This window comes from Eretmochelys imbricata, chromosome 9 (genome assembly GCF_965152235.1).
Source record: "Eretmochelys imbricata isolate rEreImb1 chromosome 9, rEreImb1.hap1, whole genome shotgun sequence".
In the NCBI taxonomy this organism is placed as follows: Eukaryota; Metazoa; Chordata; order Testudines; family Cheloniidae; genus Eretmochelys; species Eretmochelys imbricata.
In genome coordinates this window covers 33,484,676-33,503,540 of record NC_135580.1, presented here as the reverse complement: position 1 = coordinate 33,503,540, position 18,865 = coordinate 33,484,676, and the positions used below count along the sequence as shown (strand labels likewise).

The 18,865-nt window shown below is 38.6% G+C and overlaps 1 protein-coding gene across 1 annotated transcript in view; it reads right to left on the bottom strand.

The window, feature by feature from the left end:
* Positions 1–18,865, bottom strand: part of DNER (delta/notch like EGF repeat containing) — a 277,010-nt gene that overhangs the window by 114,392 nt on the left and 143,753 nt on the right. Inside the window, exons 3-4 of the mRNA XM_077826768.1 lie at positions 15,048–15,142; positions 11,740–11,906 (exon numbers count right to left, since the gene is read on the bottom strand). Coding sequence (XP_077682894.1) covers positions 11,740–11,906; positions 15,048–15,142 — 262 coding nt within the window. The remainder of the gene's footprint in view (positions 1–11,739; positions 11,907–15,047; positions 15,143–18,865) is intronic.

Genomic DNA, 18,865 nt, shown 5'->3' with positions numbered 1-18,865 from the left:
GTGGCTTTGTGTTACTGTCTCTAAATATGGCACAGTTTGATGAAAAAAATAAACCATATAAAGATCAACAAAATCACATACCAATGTGATATGGACCCTTATGAGATTATTTGCATACTGCCTGCAATATCAGCTTAGAGTGTGGCTTTCTGCCATGTCTCTGAGGGCTGTATTTATTGCACTAGACAATGTGCCAGCATACTAAAAGATGGCAGGATTGGCTACACTAATAGATTTCCCATATGAGGATTTCCCACTACACGCTTGTTGTGTTCCTGAATGAAAGTAATTGAGAACACCCACAGTGCAGGAAAATTTGCAATTAACAATATTTTGAGGCCAAACAGGCAGACCATCAGAGTGTCTGATCCCCCAAGGAGCCCAGGCAGACTGTAAAAGGCAGAACTTGGGGTTGTAACAAGGGGATCCGCTGTGGATTAGGTGTGTGGTGATGCCCATGAGGTTTTATCTATGCTGGTTGGTTCAGTCTGACGACGTGTACAGTCATGAAAGCATTGGCTAACCCTATTTTAACATATACACACTATATAATAATAAATAGTAGCACCAATTATCTGAAGACCTCAAAGCACTTTACAAACTTAACAAACTGTGCCTCACAAAACCCCTTTGAATTAGGAATTAGTATCCCCATTTTACACATGAGAAGAGAAGTTAAGTGACGTGTTCAAGGCCTCACAGCAAGTCTGTGACAGAGCCATGAATAGATTGCAAACATTCTGACTTCTAGTCCTGTGCTTTTTTCATTAGACCATCATTTTGCCTAAAGAGAAATCCGAAAACTGAAGGGTTTTGCCCCCTAAACTATAGATATCAACAAGTCATAAACCATCTACCAGAAGCTTTAAAATGCTGAATTTCCAAAGGTTAAACTACAAAACATACTCACTTCCCATGTACTCACTTCCCACTGCTGGGACATGCAGTAGTCAAACGTGAACTGCAAAGTATATGACAAAATTAAAAAAAAGTATTTGTAAAATTTCTATCTCCACCCCAAAAAATGCAGAAGTTGCTTAGAAATACAGCACTGTGTTTTGGCAAAAATTGAATTAAGTATCACTTGCCAGTCCTGCTCTCTGCTCCACCCTGTGGCCATTTTGTGTGGAGTTAGGCAGCCTCTGAGCACACTTGGAGGATCAGGCCCTGGAGGACAGACAGGTGAGGGAAGGCCTATCTCCGCCTGGTTTGAGGCTTAAGCAGAAGATAGGCATCCAGATGCCTGCCTCAGGCAGCAGTGCACATGCCCAGAAGCAGAGGGCATGGGGAACTTTTACAGCAAAAATTTAGGCACCAAGTGAGTTCAGGTGCCTGCAGGGTTAGGTGACATCTGAGCAGGGATTCTGTGGATCACAGTAGTGTCTAAATCTGGGACTTAGGCACCTAGGTCCTTTGTGGATCTAGGCCAAAGTAATTACAGTTTAATGGGTTGAAAGAAGAGGCCCTATATTATATTATAACTAAATTATATATTATATTTTCACAAACAGTCTATTGAAGATTTGCTGCCAGGACACAAGTATGGTATATTGTAACAGCACAAAAGGATTGAAATATTTATTTCAGCTGCGTGTTTCTTTCTTGGCTTACAAAGCTATCATTTAAAAACAGTCTTTGAAATTAACACCTCATTGAATGTATAATGTAGTTCACATGCTGCGGCGGCGGCAGCGGCGGCTGTTACCCGAGGGTATGTCTCCACAGCAACAAGAAACCTGTGGCTAGGCCATGCCAGCCGACCTGGGCTCACGGGGCTCAGGCTGTGGGACTCTTTCATTGCTGTAAGAACAGGAGGACTTATGGCACCTTAGAGACTAACCAATCTATTTGAGCATAAGCTTTCGTGAGCTACACGAAAGCTTATGCTCAAATAAATCGGTTAGTCTCTAAGGTGCCACAAGTCCTCCTTTTTGTTTTGCGAATACAGACTAACACGGCCGCTACTCTGAAACCTTACATTGCTGTGTAGATGTCTGGGCTCGGGCTGGAGCCCAGGCTCTAGGACCCTGCGAGATGGAAGGATCCCAGAGCCCAAGCTCCAGTCCGATCCAGAAGTCTACACAGCAATGAAACATCCCTGCAGCCCAAGCCCCGAGCCCAAATCAGCTGGCATGAGCCAGCTGTTGGTTTTTGTTTGCTGTGTAGACATGCCTGAAGGTAATTTTTTGCAAGGCTGAAGTGGAATCCTCACTGCTGTAAGCACAACACTCAGTCGTGTTTGTACAAATAAGTCCTTAAAGGTGAACTGCAATCATAAAAATGAAAATTCTATTTACTTGAGCATAATTCACCACTAACCAGGCTATGGTCTTGCACTGAAATAACTAAAACTGTTTTAATTTACTCTCTTTGTTATTTCAGTACAAGTCTGAGTGTAGACAGACACTCTTATTGTGAAATAAAATTGTGCTATTTCAATTTTACTTAACTCATTAAAAAATCAACTTAAGCTACATTGAATTCTTCAGATGGAAATATGATTATCTTTCCACTGCATGAGATGTAATAACACTGAATGCCTCTAAGGGCGTACATATTCTGGACCTAAAACACACAAATTGCAATTTTTCTTCTAATCTGAAACCCTCACAACCAGATACGTTAAAGGTTAGGATCCCCTCATCGATGTAATTAGTTTCAAATTACCTACAGATAATCTATCATTATCAGTTTATTTTTAATATAATTTTCTTTTGTACAAAGACATTCACTCTGTCTGCATAATAAGTCTCTAACCCCTGTTAGAGGTTACCAACAGCTAATGCATGAAGAAGAGAGATAACCGTGTACATTAAATGGCCCAGAGACCATCAATAGAGCAGATAATTAAAACTCATGAGACTCAAGATTAATAGTGGTCAGGGCAAAGATGTCTGAGTAGAAATCTGGCACTACAATGGCAGGTGAGCACTTTTAATACTAAATGTTGTTTCTGCACAAAATACACACAGATAGATCCAATCCACAAAGTTTTATACAAACCCTCAAAAGTTCACAAGCGTGTTTAGACCTGAGATTTTAGTTCAGACTAATTACTAATTTTCATAAAGCTAAATTAAGCATGCTTTAAAATTCAGATTAGGTGTCATTTAACTACAGAAGTCACCGTGATAAACTTGGATGACTGTATGTGGCAGAAAATGTTCACTACTGCTGTACATTATATACTTCATTAAATGCGCAAGATGTTGTGTAAAAACAATCTACTGTGCACTTCTCCATGAATGACTTTCAGAAAATCTGTTTGTATAGCATACATATGTTGCACATGTGTATTGAAGGCTGTAAAAAGTTTTGTTACTGAGAAATAGTATGTGATCGTGTGATTCACCACTGTATGGTAATACGTGACCCAAATGGAACATAGTGAAAGCTGCTACACCCATTTATGCAGTTCAGCACGCTCCCCACTGCACATGAGTGCCACCTTAAGAGCATGTGCAGATGGGAGGGAAGGGTCATGGGCCCACTATACTGCAGGGGCTGTAACTATGATTAGGCCTTCCTTTGGCCATGTAAGGGCAAAGGAGTAGTCTTCTTGCAGCACTCACAACGCAACTGCATAAGGGCCTCACATAATCTGTCCCTAGCAATTAAACAGCACTATTTGGTGATGCACCTTTAATGTGAGATTGCCAATGCAAAACTAATTAGGCTGAGTTTAGCTATAGTATTTTAGACAGAGTCTTAAAAAGAATTTAAAATTACTAAATATAGAAAGCTGTTCGTTACTACAGTTATGTTCATTGCTAAGTACTAAGATCACTAGTCATAAAGCGTTTTTGTGCTGTTTGTACAAGACAAATGAGAAATTTTCATTCCATTGGAGATTTATAAGTCAAAGCATCTTTTAGAATTATTACTGAATTCCTAATGACTTCTGATTCAAATAATATTTTTCCAAGGTCACATGAGAAAAGTTACAGTTCGGTTTATTTAGGGTATAAAATTCTATTTATACTGGAGAAAAGTATACATTTTTCACCACATACAATAGGGAAGTCCGTAACAGACCTTTGATGCATTTTCCCATTATATCTTCTCATTGTACCTATCACATTGTTTCTCAGTACATACATGCATGTATTTTAAAATCCATTACTACTTAGACTAGTCATAAATAAGACTGCATGATAAAAAGTATGTTGGATAAAGATCATGATTTTTTTTTAAATTTAAATAGTATTTTAAATTTAATATTTTTATTTAAATCAGATTTGTTTTACTTACGCGTTGCTAATTCTTTACTTTCTTCCCACTTTATAGTCTTAAATAACTAAAACCGAATGTTTGGTCTTGTTTCCTTAAATAATTTCCTGTCAATAGAATTTCAGATTCTGCACAGATTTTATTTCTAAAAATTTTCACATTTAAAGTGATCATCTATGCTGAAAAAGAATTCCGGCCTTCATTAATATCCTTACTGTACGAACAATCAAACTCATAATTGATAAGCAAATGTTAAACAAATAGCCAACCAGTACCATTTTCTGATATACTGAACTTTCCCAAGTCAAGAAAGATAAAATGCTTCCATCAAGGTCAATGGTGCCAAAATAGGGATTTAGGAGCCTAATTAGGGATCCTAATTTAGGGATCCAGTTTTTGAAAATGTTTCCCTATGTGTGTAGAGAAATTCCCAATAACTTTGTTAATGTACTAGAAGTCTAAATAACATTTCAGTGTTAGCATTACAGCAATATTGTTTTGAAGTGACAAAGATTTATGCCATTAAGAGAAAAGCTTTTTAATAAAAATACAATTTTAGCTTTGCTACTACAAACATGTACACACATGAAAACCCACTATTGATGTGTGCAGTTACATACCTGCTCAGTTGGTTAAGGGGTTAGGGCATTAATTTTCACTATTTTGGGGTTTTTTTTGGTTTTTTTATTATAGCAGTTTTTAAAATTAAAAGAAGATATCCTGTAAGTGGTAGCATTTAAAAAAGTCAATAGAATTTACAATTCAGTTAATTATAAATTTTAATCTACATTTGCAATAGCACAAATTTTCATATTAGTTTCACAGAGCCTCAACTGGATTTAAATTATTTATTTAAATTAAGTGATTTAAATTATTATTTAAAATCAGCTGATTAAATTGCTTTAATTTAAAATTGCTCCACAACCTGACAAAATCAGATTACACTGCTGGCCTAACTCAGTCCCTACAATCAAAATACTAGACACAATAGATGCTACAAGTGGAAATTATGTTGAGAGGATTTATTGTTCTGCCCTCAGTAACATGACAATTCTAAATCATATTTTATTTTTGTATAATGATAACTAAACGGTAACAGAGGATAAGATTCAATCCTAAATGTGCTGAGCCTCTTGGCTCACTGGCTATCAACTTTTATTGGCACTGAATGATAATTCAGAATTTCTTGATTTGAGCTGGGGTTTTTTTTTCAGTACATTCCTGTAATTATTTTTCTTTTAAAGGGAAACATTCTCAATCTCAGCTATACTGAAATGGCAAAATATGTCTTCAAATTTTCTTTTCTTTCTGTTATTTTTAAACATACAATTAAAGAAAAGCAAATACACCTATGCCAACCTACAAAGCCCCCCACCCCCCACCCCTTTTTAGGCCTTATTATGGAATTTATGAAACTCGGCAAGCATCTTTTAGTGCAGAAGGTCTCACACAGCACTTTAGAAATATTAATTAAGCCTCCCAAACCATGTGAGATAGTTAAATATCCCTACCCCCGTATTACAGATATGGAAAGAAGGTGACTTTCTCAAGGTCCTTATGCACTAGGCTGATATATTTCTGATATATTTCACACTGCCGTTAACAATTTTGCAGCTCCACCAGAGGACACAATGGTGGGGGTGGTAGAACAGAACAGCCACTGGCTGCCAACAGTGTTCGACTATCAGATCATGCAAACTGATTACAAGCAGGTTTTGACAACATGGCTACATTTGCTGGCAGTCATGGGAAGCCTTGTTACCATGGATGGAGCTGCACTGGCATTAGCAACAGTGGGACATTTTTCTGAAAAACAGCTAACACGAATGCAGCCAATACATCAGAGGCAGAGTTGAAAATAAAATCTGGAGTCCTCAATGCCAATTGGATGACCTACAATACCATGTCCCAATCATGAGCACTTTTGGGAAACTGACTACAACTGAACAGATAACTATGAAATATGTTAAACACTTTCATTATCTATTTTCCAAATCTTCAAAACAATACAACATAAAATTATTGCAATTTTTATTGTTACTAGAATTAGACTATTAAATGTTATTTGCTATAGTAAAAAAGCTACAGCCATTTAAATCTGAATGTTTTTAAACTCCTTTACATTCAGCAAAACTTTGCATAATTTTGAAATGCATGATTGTGACTTTGTTTTCATTCACAGTAAGGAGCGAGTTTATAAATCCTTCTAAGATAAAAGGCTAAAAATTAATGGGGGGTGGTTCTGGTGCTCACCTCAACCTCAATACTCTACTCATATGACACAGTTGCCACAAATAGCTGGGCTTCCACACAATGTCTGGTGTAGGGCATTTGCCCAGCTAGAAGGAGCATGTCAGATGGGAGGGGTCTCCATAGCGGTAACTTAGTAAGACCTCGATTACAAAACTGTGGTTAGAGCAGCTTTTTTTTTTTTAAGGCAAATTTTACTGAATATTCTCAAGAAAGAAACTTCATTAGACCAAAAAGGAAAACCAAAGGAACCTGCAACCATCTCAAATAGAAACAGATGTATATGTAAATGGCACTAGGACGACTGTATTATCCCTTTCATGAGAGATATACTGGGTATCTGGCGTTCTAGGATTGCCAGGAAAAATGCATAGTAACATGTTTTTAGTTCTCAACCTAGTCTGCAAGGCTTTAACTATGCAGTTCTGATTAACATTCATGGAAATTTCACAGTTGAAAAGACTCATGCATCAAACTGTTACTATACTATGCATTCCATTGTAATGTCATTTTTCAGCACCTTGTCAAATACATTACATCTGATTTCAATTAAAAGAACTTATTGAAATAAAGAGTAGATGTATGATCAGAACTGGGTTAAATTTTTGCGGCTTCTCATTTATGACATAGTTCTGGTGACACTAATGATCACATACTGCAGAGGATCCTGAGTTAATCTAATAAAGCTCAGGAATCTTGTAAACCTGGTAGGACATTAGGGCCCTATACTCCTGCCAATTTAGATGAATATCTCCCACTGACTTCAAGGGTCTTTGGACCATATAGTGTAAAATTCTGGACTTGCTGAAGCAAATGGCAACATTCCCATTGACTTCAGTGGGCCGAGGATTTCACTTACAGTAAATGATTTCATTTTCTATTTAAACAGATGATTTTTTCTGATGACATTTTCAGTTATACACCCCATCTAGTCATATGTTACTTTCTCTGAGGGTCAACCTTATTGGGACCAATTAATTATGGACTCATCATTAAAAGTGTGAAAAATGTATCTTGTAAGCCCAGCTTTAATCTTCTACCATTGTAATTAAAAAAAAACAAAAACTACAACCCTCCTTTCCTCATAAATTTGTCATGCATAGTCTTTGTCCGGAGAAGAATATTTAGGAAAATCTAAAGTTAATTGGACTGCTGTTTTGTTCAATCACAGGTATTTGAAGACATGATGTGTTTTCAATTTTTAATTGTTTTCTTTTTTTTTTTTTACCCATTGATAACTCATTGTCCATGGGGTCCCCAAAAAGACACCTCAAGCTAGGGGCACACAGCCCATAAATTTATTCAACAAACAAACCAAAGTGGAAACAAACAAAAATGGGAGATGAACATAGTCTTTGCAGGAAAGGGTTAGTATAGCTATCATTGTCCTGATTGGCACAACCCAACTTCCAAGCCCAGCATGATACATGTCTGGCATAAAGAGGGATAAAGCTGCCACTGTGCTAAACTCCAGCAATATACTTAGCCCCTAGAACTGCGGCTTCCCATCCCTAAGCAAACCAGGAAAATAAACTGATGCCCTGCAAAACCTACATAAGCCCCCAAAGTTTTGCCATATTCACACACTGGAACATATGGTATTTGAATGCGATACTGGCTTGACCTAAACAGAAATAAAAATTCAATGGTGAACCCACATAACATACAATTAGCAATCACATGCCAATATGTTTGCCCTAAGTCTTGCCCCCGGAGGATGGGGGTGGCAGAGAAAACTTATTGCAGCAGAAGAGCTTTAATCATCCTTTGCCTTACCCCCACACACAGCCTGAAAGGGATGATGAGTGGGCTCCTCCCCAACAGAGTATTTCTCAGAACCATACAAAATGGCAGCATCTTATGGTCAGTACCAGCCTAGCCTGGCTTTATACCAGCAACCTGGAAGTAAAAAGTGTCCTGTCCCACTCCTAAACCACTGACCCATCCAGTGCACCTTTGTTCTTTTCAAAGCCTAAATTGTATTTAATAGGTCACTCATTCTTTCTGACTAATAAATGTATCTTTTATGTTTCTTAATTAATGGCTGTAAGAAAAATGTTAGAAGATAGACTCCATACCATGAACATGTGGCTTACTCAAAACTCATTAAAATCTTTCTTTAAGGAAGATAGTATTAATAAGATTGCTATGGAAAGGATATGCTGTGAGTGACAATAACTGACTTCAGTAAGTATTGGAGTTGGCACCCCTTTCCCTTCTCAAGATGGCCCAGCTTTAATAAAGTAAATGTAGTAATTTAACAAATGTGGTCTATGCAGCCACAGAACCATTATGACTTCATTTCCACACTGCACTTTTTAAAGAATCTGTCTATTTGCAGAGTCAGCGACAAACAAAATTAGAGTATCATGCTACAGAGAGGGCACACTGTGCTCTCTGTGGCAGACTTTTATTCCTTCTCATTTTGCCGTTCCGCTCAATCCCCAAAAAGTCATTCACATTGAGGGTATAGGGCTGCTTTTTGTATATGGAAAAAACAATATGATCTCAAGCTTTTATTTATTTGTAATTCTTAGAGACACTCCATTACTTCCACTCAATAAATACTGTTTACACACTGCATCACTTGATTACTTTCTCCTGTCTGATTCCTTTCAGCAGTGTCTAAACAACTTTAAACAAATGTTAATTTAGTTAATTAAACACCAAGAGACAGTACATAAACAAATAATATATTTCCCGGAATGTTTTGTCTTTGGCACATCAGACTTATTCAGGAAGACTGGTATGAAATAATTAAAGATCCAAGATGCATAACAAACTTGGAGGCTACACTGGGGAAAGTGACTTGAGAGATTCATGTAATCTTTTTCTTTGATCTTCAGCTTACTCACAACTTCCCTTTCTTCTATAACATCTCTAATTAGAAATTAGAAATGAAAAAATAAGAAGCCAATAAAATCTCTTTTAGTAAGATTCACTAAGGAAAAAAAAGAAGAGTTTAAAAAAACTCAGTTGAATATGCAGAAAAAAATACAATGTTCAGTGCAACCCCTACATTTCTCCAAGAAACATTATACATAGAAAGCAAATATTTGGCTGATATATTCCTAGAAGGAAAGTAGCATTATGCTTATATCATCCCACATTACCTCTTGGCTCAAGAGTATTACAGCTTAAGTATCATCAAACAAAGTAACTGTTACAGTCATTGCTTTTTTGTATACAGCAAAGTCATCCATGCCCCTATTTTGACGTTTTCATGCAGTAGAACTTTTTGTGAATACTGAAAGTAAAAAGCTTGAAGTTCACCTCGCCCTAATACATATAAAAACAAGGTATAGGGAGGGAGTATGTTTTATATTTATTTTTTTGAAGTAAAACTCAGAGTGCTACCAATGCACAGCAGATTATAAAACTAAAATGAAGAATTTAAGTAGATTTGTGGGTCTTTTAATAAAATATTTAAATCAAAATGTACTGTGCATGCCTCCATCTTTACTAGACACGGATTAGCCCTCGATGCATGGTATCATTTTATTGTTACTTGAGTCTGCATGTTCCTCCATGCCATACTAATTTGTGATTATAGTATCCTCTAACATCAGTCAGGATGATTGTGATCTTTTGGTTTTATTTTAAAAAAACTGCACTAAAGAGTTTGGAAAGCTCTGTACAGATTTTTTAGGATCAGAAGATTTATTTAAAAAAAAAAAAAGACATCACAAACTTCCAGTAGATGGAAGAAAAAGTTACAGAAAAAGAATTTGTAATGATGTACATGGTGACCGAAGTCTCTATTACAAACTGCACGTATGCTTTGTCTTCACTAGGAAAAAAGGTACGTTCTTACCTTGTGTGAGCTAACATGTTAACTAACACAAGATCAAAGCCTAGTGAAGACAAGGCAAATGTAGCTGTAACATGAGTTAGTAGACTGAGGTAAACACTCCCCTGTAGTCTTTACCTTGACCGGCTAACACATGTAAAAACTACAAACTGCCTTATCTTCACTAGAATTTTACCTTATGTCAGTTGCCATGCCATTCCATGTTAGCACTGCTCTCGGAGAGAAACTTAACTTCAGCAAATTAAATGCAAAAAAAAAATTTAGATGTAAGAGATTTAAGAGAAAGTGTCTATCTCAGCTAAAGAGGAAAAATATAAAATAATTGGAAAACCATTTGGAGAAAATAAATGCCATTAAATGAAACCTGCTGCTGATAAAGTAGCTGTAACAACCCTCAACAGGATCTCTGATACACTGTCCATTATCACTGTGGAAACACAGCATTTCTGCTTTATTTGGGCTTCTTTCTGGCAGGGACATCCATTCAGAAAACGGCCCAATATTTTTGCACAGGTGTTTTTGATGCTTTATATCTATTTGCAAAGCAGCCTGTGTTTCAGAAATGACAAATTACTGAACAATAATCTGTAGCAGCTTTTTCTTCATTATGGAAAGAAAAGTATTTCACGACTATAACAAATAAGTACTATTATTACCATGATTTCAATTTCATGTCCTAATTTCAACAGACCATCTGTCCACAAAGCCCAATATAATTAAATCTATAGTCTCCATTCTTAAAGAATGTCTTTAAAACAGTATTATTTTCCATATACTTTATTTTAAACTGTATACTATTTTTCATTTCACACTTCCTCCCATGATATTTAATGTTTCATTTTTCAAATGAAGTATATTACAGTATATTAAGATAATTCTAACAGTTCTGTGTTTGTGTCATATTTACATAGGAATAAATCCTTGACAAGTAAGTGTTATTGGTGGGTAATAAATATAGTTGTGAGAAGAACAGACTTGCCCATTATATTTTAATATATTTTGAAGTTTACATTATGTTCTAGGTATTTTATTCATTTAACTGATTTCACACAATTCTTTTCTCAAAGTGTACCATAATATAACAAATGATCAAAGAAACACCTTGAATATTTACATTTGGAGGCATTTATTGTAGTATTTACCAAAAAGCAACATAGTTAAATTAAAATGTATTATAAAACCCTTTGTGTATCTGAAGTAGATGGGTCAAATAACATTAACTGGATTTCATATTACATAGTTCCACATGTGTGCTACTTTGCAGCTTCAGGTAGCATTCATCTGCTTCGAATGAACAACATTCTAAAATATATTCTGACCACCAAACCAGTTCTTCAAGTCCCTGGTAAATTAACAGAGCTGCCTCTACGTTTCTTTAAGTTTTGCATAAATTATTGATTCTTGTGTAAGGCTGGAGATCAGGAGACCAGAACGTTAGCACAACTCACCAATAAAGTAGTTATTTCCTAATGCAAGCATTTCCTCAGAAAGAACAAGTCCACCCAGTGCCTGGAGGAGAGTAACGCTTCTACCATCTATAAGTGAGCACTGTTTAAATCCAACTGTTGTAACCTTCCACAACAGAATAAGAGAAGCCGTGGCATCTTGCCTTATTCTAGAGACATGAAGGATAAAAATAATTACATGTCAGATTGAAGAAAATCAGTCTCATCAAACAATACATCATTCTGGACCAAAATTAATCAACAAAAAAGAACAACTCAACTGTAGCAAATATACAATCAGAAAAAAGGTATAATTTAATGCACACTATTTGTACTATCAAAATACAAATTTTTTTATTACCACGCAATTTTCACTGCAGTAAGGCTGGATACATGCACATTCACAATACAAAATCCTTTAACAGTAGGGTTTGAATAATGGTATATTTGAAAGCAGACATTATGCACAGTCTTAATTTCTAATAATTTAAAAGAACCATTTTCATGTCCAATGAACACTTTATATAACATGACATAGCACAAAATCAGCATCCATATTCACATACCATCCTCAGAACATATTAAATATATAACTACCGGATAACTACCAGAACACAATCTCTCCCCCCTGTATTAATGTGCTTTCAATGGTACTTCACTCCATTCCGAAGTTTCCCCTACTAGCATTCATAATGCTGCCATTTCTAGTGGCTGAAATACTCCTGCTTCCATCCCTTTTAGTCATGGTATCAGTACACATTCAAGATAGGCAGTTTTGATGTTGACAGAAATTCTGGTTTTGTTTAATGAATTGGATAAAATGTTCAGAGCATTTCATTCTCGTAAATCAAATGGGTTATGCAAGGTTGTCAAGGTCACTCAGACCTGTGGTGATCTACCACAGGGGTTCTCAACCTTTTTCTTTTGGAGGCCCCCCCCCGGCGTTCTATAAAAACTCCACGGCCCACCTGTGCTACAATAACTGGTTTTCTGCATATAAAAGCCAGGGCCAGCATTAGGGCGTAGAAAGTAGGGGAATTGCCTGGGGCCCCATACCACAGGGACCCCTGCAAAGCTACATTGCTCTGGCTTCAGCCCCATGTGGCAGGGCTTCGGCTTTCTGCCATGGACCCCTGAAACCTGCTTGCAACCCTAGGGGTTCGCGGACTGAGCTAGTGAAATAAACAGGGTTGAGTAAGGTAAAGTCACTTGAAAGCAACTACAATATATGCACTCAGTTCCACAGGATTTTAAATTTTTGTTTCTATGGATCTGTCCTTCCTTTTAGTGTACTTTTTCCACTCCCTTGTGTACATGTATAATATGAATCTTTTCCAGACATCTGCATCAATTCATAGATGGAAGAATCCCAACTAGGACTGAGTGAACCTCCAAAGGCTCAAACATTCTATACAGCTTAGTATCCAAATGTTCAGAAGTTAGTCTGACTCTTCCTTGCCTAAAATTGGGCTGCTAACCTCATGAGATCAACCTCTTCCAATTTTCATGCTTTTGCTTTCAGCTGAAACCAAGAACTGCAGGTGTGTGTGAATGTAATCCACATGAAGAGATCCCCTCCTGTACCTGGACTATTTAAGAATAAAATTTTGGACAAAGCTTTGGATTTTTTTTTATCCCAACTTATAGGCCCCTCACTAACAACAACTTCAGGTAACCTGAAAATGACAGCAAGGAATGCCACAATTTAGGTCAAATTCCATGATAAAAATCAGTGCAAGTTTACTAACCTAAAGTGATTGTTGTTACATAAATATATATTCAGATCACATGTTCTACATATGCCTTTGAAGACAGGGAATACAGTGAAATAAAGAAAATTAATTCAAGTGATTGGCAAAACTGGAGTATTTCCGCTTATAAACAGTGTAAGTTCGTGCCTAGCAGGGGCTGAACTGGGAAAAAGCTTGCGGTGTCTTTCCAAGTTTTGCTCACGTCAGCTGCCAAAGTGAGACGCTTGCTCATAGTAGATATCACAAATGACCAACATATGACTATGTGTGCTCCTTGGGTTCCTTAGAGATGGGCACTCCACAGTGAGTTTTTAATAAGCCCATGAATTCTACTGGACTTCTCAGGGTTGGCTTCTCAGATTCCCTCCTGGTCTCTACTTAGGACTTCTTAATTTGGGGGCGGAAATGGTAGTACGCTTCCAAATTGCACCCACATACAATGAGACAATCAGTGACTGTGCAGATCTGTGATCTTACCTCTCCTTTCTTACAAGCTTTCATGGGGAATGAAATAATTAACAATGTTGACATTTACATCATAATCACTGGGTGTCTGAACTAACAACTCAGTGAGACAAATTGGGCAGTTCCCAACTTTCAGAGTCATTGTTCCAGGCTGCCTGCAGACTCAACGTAGACACAGTTGCAAGAGTTTCACTCTTTTTTGCAAACATCAAAATAAGTCAAAACTTTTTTTTAATGAAAGCTGTGATTCTAGAGCACAAGATGGCAGCACAAGAGTGGTGTCAGTGAGCTGTTTCAGGAGAAACCTAGGCCTAAAACAGCAGGAATGTTGCAAATCAGAAGGGAGATACATTGGCAGATCTTTATCTGCAAGTTTGTACCATAAACGTATGCTTCATCCCAGTCAATGCTATCAGATCTTGGCTTTCAAGGGAATCAAATTCCGTTCATTAAAATTAAGTTACACAACTGTCAGTGTGAAAAAGTGGATGCTTTACACAACTTTAAACTCTTCAAACGCATATCTGCTTTGTAGGACTCACACCTCTTTGTAGAAAGCTTTTATAAAGCATTCAGACTACTGATGTGAAGTTCAAACACAAATATAAACAAATACATTAGTCTGAATTTGGCAATGGGGAAATGTGAGCTGCTCTGGCTGTCAGAAATCATCACTGCGTGGAGGGAAAAGAACAAAATGTTACACCCTTCTCCAAGTCAAACTGTTGTCCTCCACCTCTTTGCTCCAATTTCCAGTGTTCTCTGATGGCTGAAAGACACTTTACTCGCTTAGTCCCTCCTCCCCTCCTGTCCCCCCCAAACATGCCCCACAACCAAACCAAAAAAAAACAAAACAAAACAAACCACTTAAACATACATGTGAGCACTTGCACCTCTGGAAGAAGGTGCTCTGGTATTGCTAGGTCCCTCCTGTCATCTGGAGGTGCTCTGGAGTTCTTTCATGACATACCAAGGCATTTCACAGTCTGGCTACCTAGGAGACAATTGACTACAGTTCCCAAGACATGAATTCGGTACCAAACACTATTTAAATATTTATTATTCCAGGCTGCTATAACAAAGCAATATTCTTACTTTATTGATGTGTTCTGTGGAACTTCAAAGGAGATAAGCCGGCCTCCAGCAGAGTTGTTAGAACTGGCATTTCCACAAGCTACATCTGGGGTTATCTGAAAAGAGTAAAGATTGTTCTTTAAAGATTTAGTCCTTCAAAAGCGGATATAAAAAATGAGGGAAATTAATAAACATGAAAAGAATATAAAAACAGCACCATTAACCAATCCTGATCTTTTAAGAAATTTCCAGACATTGAAAGTTTCATCATCAATATACATTTGAGGTAATATAAGGTTCTAAGTCGTCTTCAATTATTCTGGAATCTCATTTTATGGGTAATGTTTTCAAAAATATCAAAAAAAACCCTCTCTATAGCTCTACATTTTAGTGAGAATTTACTGCGAGAGGTGTCCGCCTTTAAAAGTATCACACCAGTCTTGAGAAAAAGATAAATGGGAAAATTTATGGCTCATATTGTCAAATACTAAATACCGTATATACTCGTTCATAAGCCGAATTTTTTTTAGTAAATAAGGGAAGCATCAGACAACGGGGCCAGCTTATGAACTGGTTTAGAGAGGGAGAGGAGGGACACAACCCCTCCCCCAACAGAGGGAGCAAGGAGAGGCAGCACAGCCAGCAGAGCCAGAAGGGAAGAGGCAGGGCCAGAGTCTCTCCGCGTCTGGCCATGCTGCTCTCCCCCCAGCCTCCGAAGCAGCTGCAGCTCCGGGGCTGGCAGGCTGCATCCGTGCCGCTCGGCCCCGCCCCCCAGGGAAGGCTGTGGCCACACTGCCTGGCCTGCCAGAGCATGCTGCAGGCATGCCACCAGGCCCAGCCCGCTAGAACATGCTGCGGCTGTGCCGCCCGGTCTGGCCCGCTGGAGCAGGCTGCGGATGCACTGCCCAGCCACCAAAGCAGCTCCGGCCAGGCCAGAGACATCCTCTCCTGCCCCTCCCCAGATGAGGTGGGAAGGGATGGGATGGGGAGAGTATGGGGGTCCTGGGCTAGGGGTGGGGTCATGTGGGGGATGGTCACAGGGGTTACTCCCCTGACCCCCAGCTTCTCCCCCCAAAAAAAATTTTCCCATCAGTTGCTGTCCCAGCCCGTCAGGGTAAGCAGCTGGCATGCCGGGACACTTTGCTTAGGTTTACCTCCGCGCCTGAGGACGCTCGAGGCAAACAAACCATCTCGGCCCGCCAGCGGCTTATCCTGATGGCCCATGAGCCAAAGTTTGCTGACCCCCTGAATTACAGGGTTGGCTTTTGAATGGGTCATTAAAATTTTCCATTTTTACTTATTCATCTTGGGGGGGGGAAGGGGTTTGGCTTATAAACGAACCGGTTTATGATCGAGTATATACGGTAACTATCTAGCGTTGCCACATGTCAATGAAAATGAGAGATCTTGGGGCATTTAGATCCAACAGCAAGAACTACTGCTCTCTTTCAACTGCACTTATTGCATAGCTTATTTTTCCTGTTGAAATTCATAGCCATACTCTGCCACATGAGCCCAGCAATAATGAAGCCCACTATCGCTCTTTCCAATGACAGGAGGCTTTCTACGAAGTGAATGAAGCATCCACAGCCTACCTAGGGAGTAAATTCATGACTGCAGCTGTGATTTAGTGCTTGTGCTAAGTAACTGCTTTCTCTGCCATCTATGCAGCAATTCCTCTGTTCGCTAATCAGACCTTTTCTACCATACAGCACTGGCAGAAGGATCATGGACAACATTTTTATTTGACCAGACAATGCTGGCATCTAAGTTCATGCATGTACACAGGCATTCATCTATCTATCCAATAATACCAAATGTATTTCCAAAAGCCATGAATAAGAGCCTCTTAGTCCATATAGACCAGTGGTTCTCAACCTTTCCAGACTACTGTACCCTTTTCAGGAGTTTTATTTGTCTTGGATACCCCCAAGTTTCACCTCACTTAAAAACTACTTGGTTACAAAATCAGACATAAAAATAAAACAAAAGTCACAGCACACTATTACTGAAAATTGCTTACTTTCTTATTTTTACCATACAATTATAAAATAAATCAATTGGAATATAAATATTGTACTTACATTTCAGTATATTGTATACAGAGCAAGTATAAACAATTCATTCTGTATGAAATTTTTGTTTGTATTGGTTTCACTAGTGCTTCTCATGTAGCCTGTTGTAGAGCTAGGGAAATATCTAGATGAGTTGATGTGCCTCCTGGAAGACCTCTGTCACCCTGTTTGAGAACCACCTGGTCTAGACCAAACCATTGTTGCTACAGATCAACATAATGCGTGTGGGGGAGGGGGATCTTAAGTGTCTCTCTATATCATCATCATCTAGAGTATTTTTTGTGTATCCCTAACAGCTTGACTATGTAATAACACCATATGCAGTACAAACAATGAGCCAATTTCTTTTCTACATTTGACAAAAAGTAAGGATAGGTTTGTAACCCATCTTGTATGATAAAAACCTTATATAGAGCCTATTATGCTAGGTTTACACTATGCTTATTGATAAACTGAGAATGTTCGCTGAAACCCCTTCCAAAGAGTGAATCATCCTTCAAAAAGAAGAGCCAGAATCCAAATTCTAAACTCATGTTTCATTCAAATCCACATTTTGAATTTGACAATGAAGTATCTATTAAAAAAAGACACAGAAGAAAATCCTGGCATGTTACTTAAGTAATAATTTTCAAGTAATACAAGTTCAATTTTGACTATTGTGGCCAATTAGTCACAGTAAGCAAAATTGTATGTCTGGCTCAGTTTATTGCTTCACCAGGCAGTAAGTTACTGAATTCTTCTCTGGCTTCAACAGATAATTTGATTATTTCAAATTTAAATAAATAGTGTGCAATTTTGTTGTGCTAGTTAAAGTAACATAGAAAAATGTTAATAAATTTATTACTGTTTCTTAATTTTGGAAACCATGATGATGGAGATTATGTTCAAAGCCCAATATGAATTTGGCTGACATCCCTCCTTTTATATTTGCCAATATGCATGGTAAGAGTTGTACTGTACAATCACTTTCCGAGAGAACCTGATTTTTAACAAGCCTGTGGGAAAAATATCATTAACATCTCTATTCTCATATTCCAGTATGATGTTAGCTAAAAATATAGCCACCATCACCCTCAATAATGAATGTCAATCATAAATCATATGACAGCAGAATTTTATATGTCCATTAACTTGGTCTATATCAGAAAAAGTTACAACCAAATCGCAGGACTGGAAGGGACCTCGAGAGGTCATCCAGGACTAAGTATTACCTAAACCAGCGGTTCTCAGACTTTAACAACCTGAGGACCCCCATTTTGATTTAAAATTTTTCGGGGACCCACAATGCCGCCCCAGCTCAGCCCTTGCACCACCCCTTTCCCCGCCCTTTCCTGGTGCCATGGCCCTTCCCCGTCCCTTCCCCTACTCACTCCATCCCCCCTTCCTTCCTTTGCTCTCTCTCCCCCATCCTCACTCACTTTCACCAGGCTGGCTCGGGGGTTGGGGTTCAGGATGGGGTGCGGGCTCTGGGAGGCAGTTTAGGTGTGGGAAGGGATGCGGGCTCTGGGCTGGAGCAGGGGGTTGGAGTGCAGGAGGGGACAAGGGTTGCAGTGCTCACCTCGGGACGCTCCTGAAAGTGACTGGCACATCCGTCTGGCTGCGGCTCCTAGGCCGGGGTGGGCAAGGTGTCTCTGCGCACTGCCCCTGCCCACAGGCACTACCCCCACAGCTCCCATTGGCTGCAGTTCCCGGCTAATGGGAACAGCGGAGTCGGTGCTCGGGCAGGGACAGTGCACGGAGACACTCTGGCCTCCCGCCCCAAGG